We start from the raw sequence: 1,255 nt of genomic DNA on the forward strand, positions 1-1,255 counted from the left end.
TGAAGAAAAATAATTACTTGGAATGCAATTACTACAAACTAATTCACAACAGAGAGATCCCAAATTTGTATAAATATGAACGTAATGCATAACAATCAAAAAAGAAAAATTAAGAAAGCAACACACGATTGAATGATGAGAAGCAAGCAAACATGACAACTTCAAAGTTTAAATGGCAGTAATTAACACGCAGAACACACACATCAACGATGGTGGGGCTCTTCCGGCTGCTGGTGCGGTATCTCCGGAACCTCCGGCTTGGGCAATTCATGGGGTATCTCCGGCAACGGCGGCAACTCTGGCTTGGGGAGCTCATGAGGGATCTCTGGCAAAGGTGGCAACTCTGGCTTGGGGAGCTCATGAGGGATCTCTGGCAAAGGTGGCAACTCTGGCTTGGGGAGCTCATGAGGGATTTCCGGTAAGTGCGGCAGTTCTGGCTTGGGCAAGTCATGTGGAATCTCTGGCAATGGAGGCAACTCCGGTTTGGGTAACTCATGAGGAATCTCCGGCAATGGAGGCAACTCCGGTTTGGGTAGCTCGTGCGGAATCTCTGGCAATGGAGGCAACTCCGGTTTGGGTAGCTCGTGAGGAATTTCCGGCAACGGAGGCAATTCTGGCTTTGGGAATTCAGGTAAAGGAGGCAATTCTAATTTTGGCAGCGATGGCTGCTCTTCCTTCGGAGTACTTTCTTCTAACAGAACTCGAGCGGCATTGCAAGCAGAGTGGCCTAAGAACATGAGCGTAAGAAAAAGAGAGCAGATGATCATCAAAGATTTAGAGACCATTTTGAGAGAAGATTGGAGAGCCTGGATATGGTGGAAGGAGAAGGCCAATGCATGTGGTATTTATAGAGGAATTAGCGAGAGCTAGCTGAAACTACTTGATTTGCCGACTTTGTATGAAGCTTATCTTTCTCTAATTAGTGTTAATAAATTATGAGTTAGTTTAGTTGGTGGCTTTCTTCTAATCAGTTTATTTGTGTTTGGTTTGACGCTCAGCGAAGCTTAATTAGTAGGTAGTGAGAGAGAGAGAGAGAGAGAGGTGCTGTTATGCATGCTAACTTTGAAGGTGTGTTAGCTCACCTTCCTATCAATATTCATATCAGAAAAACTTCCTATCAATATTGATACCAGAAAAAGGCTTGGAAGTGGATAAACAAATGCGCCTATCTTGGAATTTGCAGGGAGGTAAGATGCGCGTAGTTGTTGATACGTAATCATAAAATTAGCTTGATCGGGCACGAATCTCGAGGCAA

The 1,255-nt window shown here is 44.5% G+C and overlaps 1 protein-coding gene across 1 annotated transcript; it reads right to left on the minus strand.

Moving 5' to 3' along the window:
* On the minus strand, window positions 1-804 carry LOC110104600 (protein PELPK1-like). Its single transcript, XM_020833772.2, has one exon. The coding sequence runs from the start codon at window positions 783-785 to the stop codon at window positions 204-206; it is 582 nt and encodes a 193-aa protein (XP_020689431.1). The 5' UTR covers window positions 786-804; the 3' UTR covers window positions 1-203.
* Window positions 805-1,255: the final 451 nt, after the last annotated feature.

The sequence above is a fragment of the Dendrobium catenatum genome, unplaced genomic scaffold (genome assembly GCF_001605985.2).
Source record: "Dendrobium catenatum unplaced genomic scaffold, ASM160598v2 fragScaff_scaffold_1482, whole genome shotgun sequence".
Classification (NCBI taxonomy): domain Eukaryota; kingdom Viridiplantae; phylum Streptophyta; class Magnoliopsida; order Asparagales; family Orchidaceae; genus Dendrobium; species Dendrobium catenatum.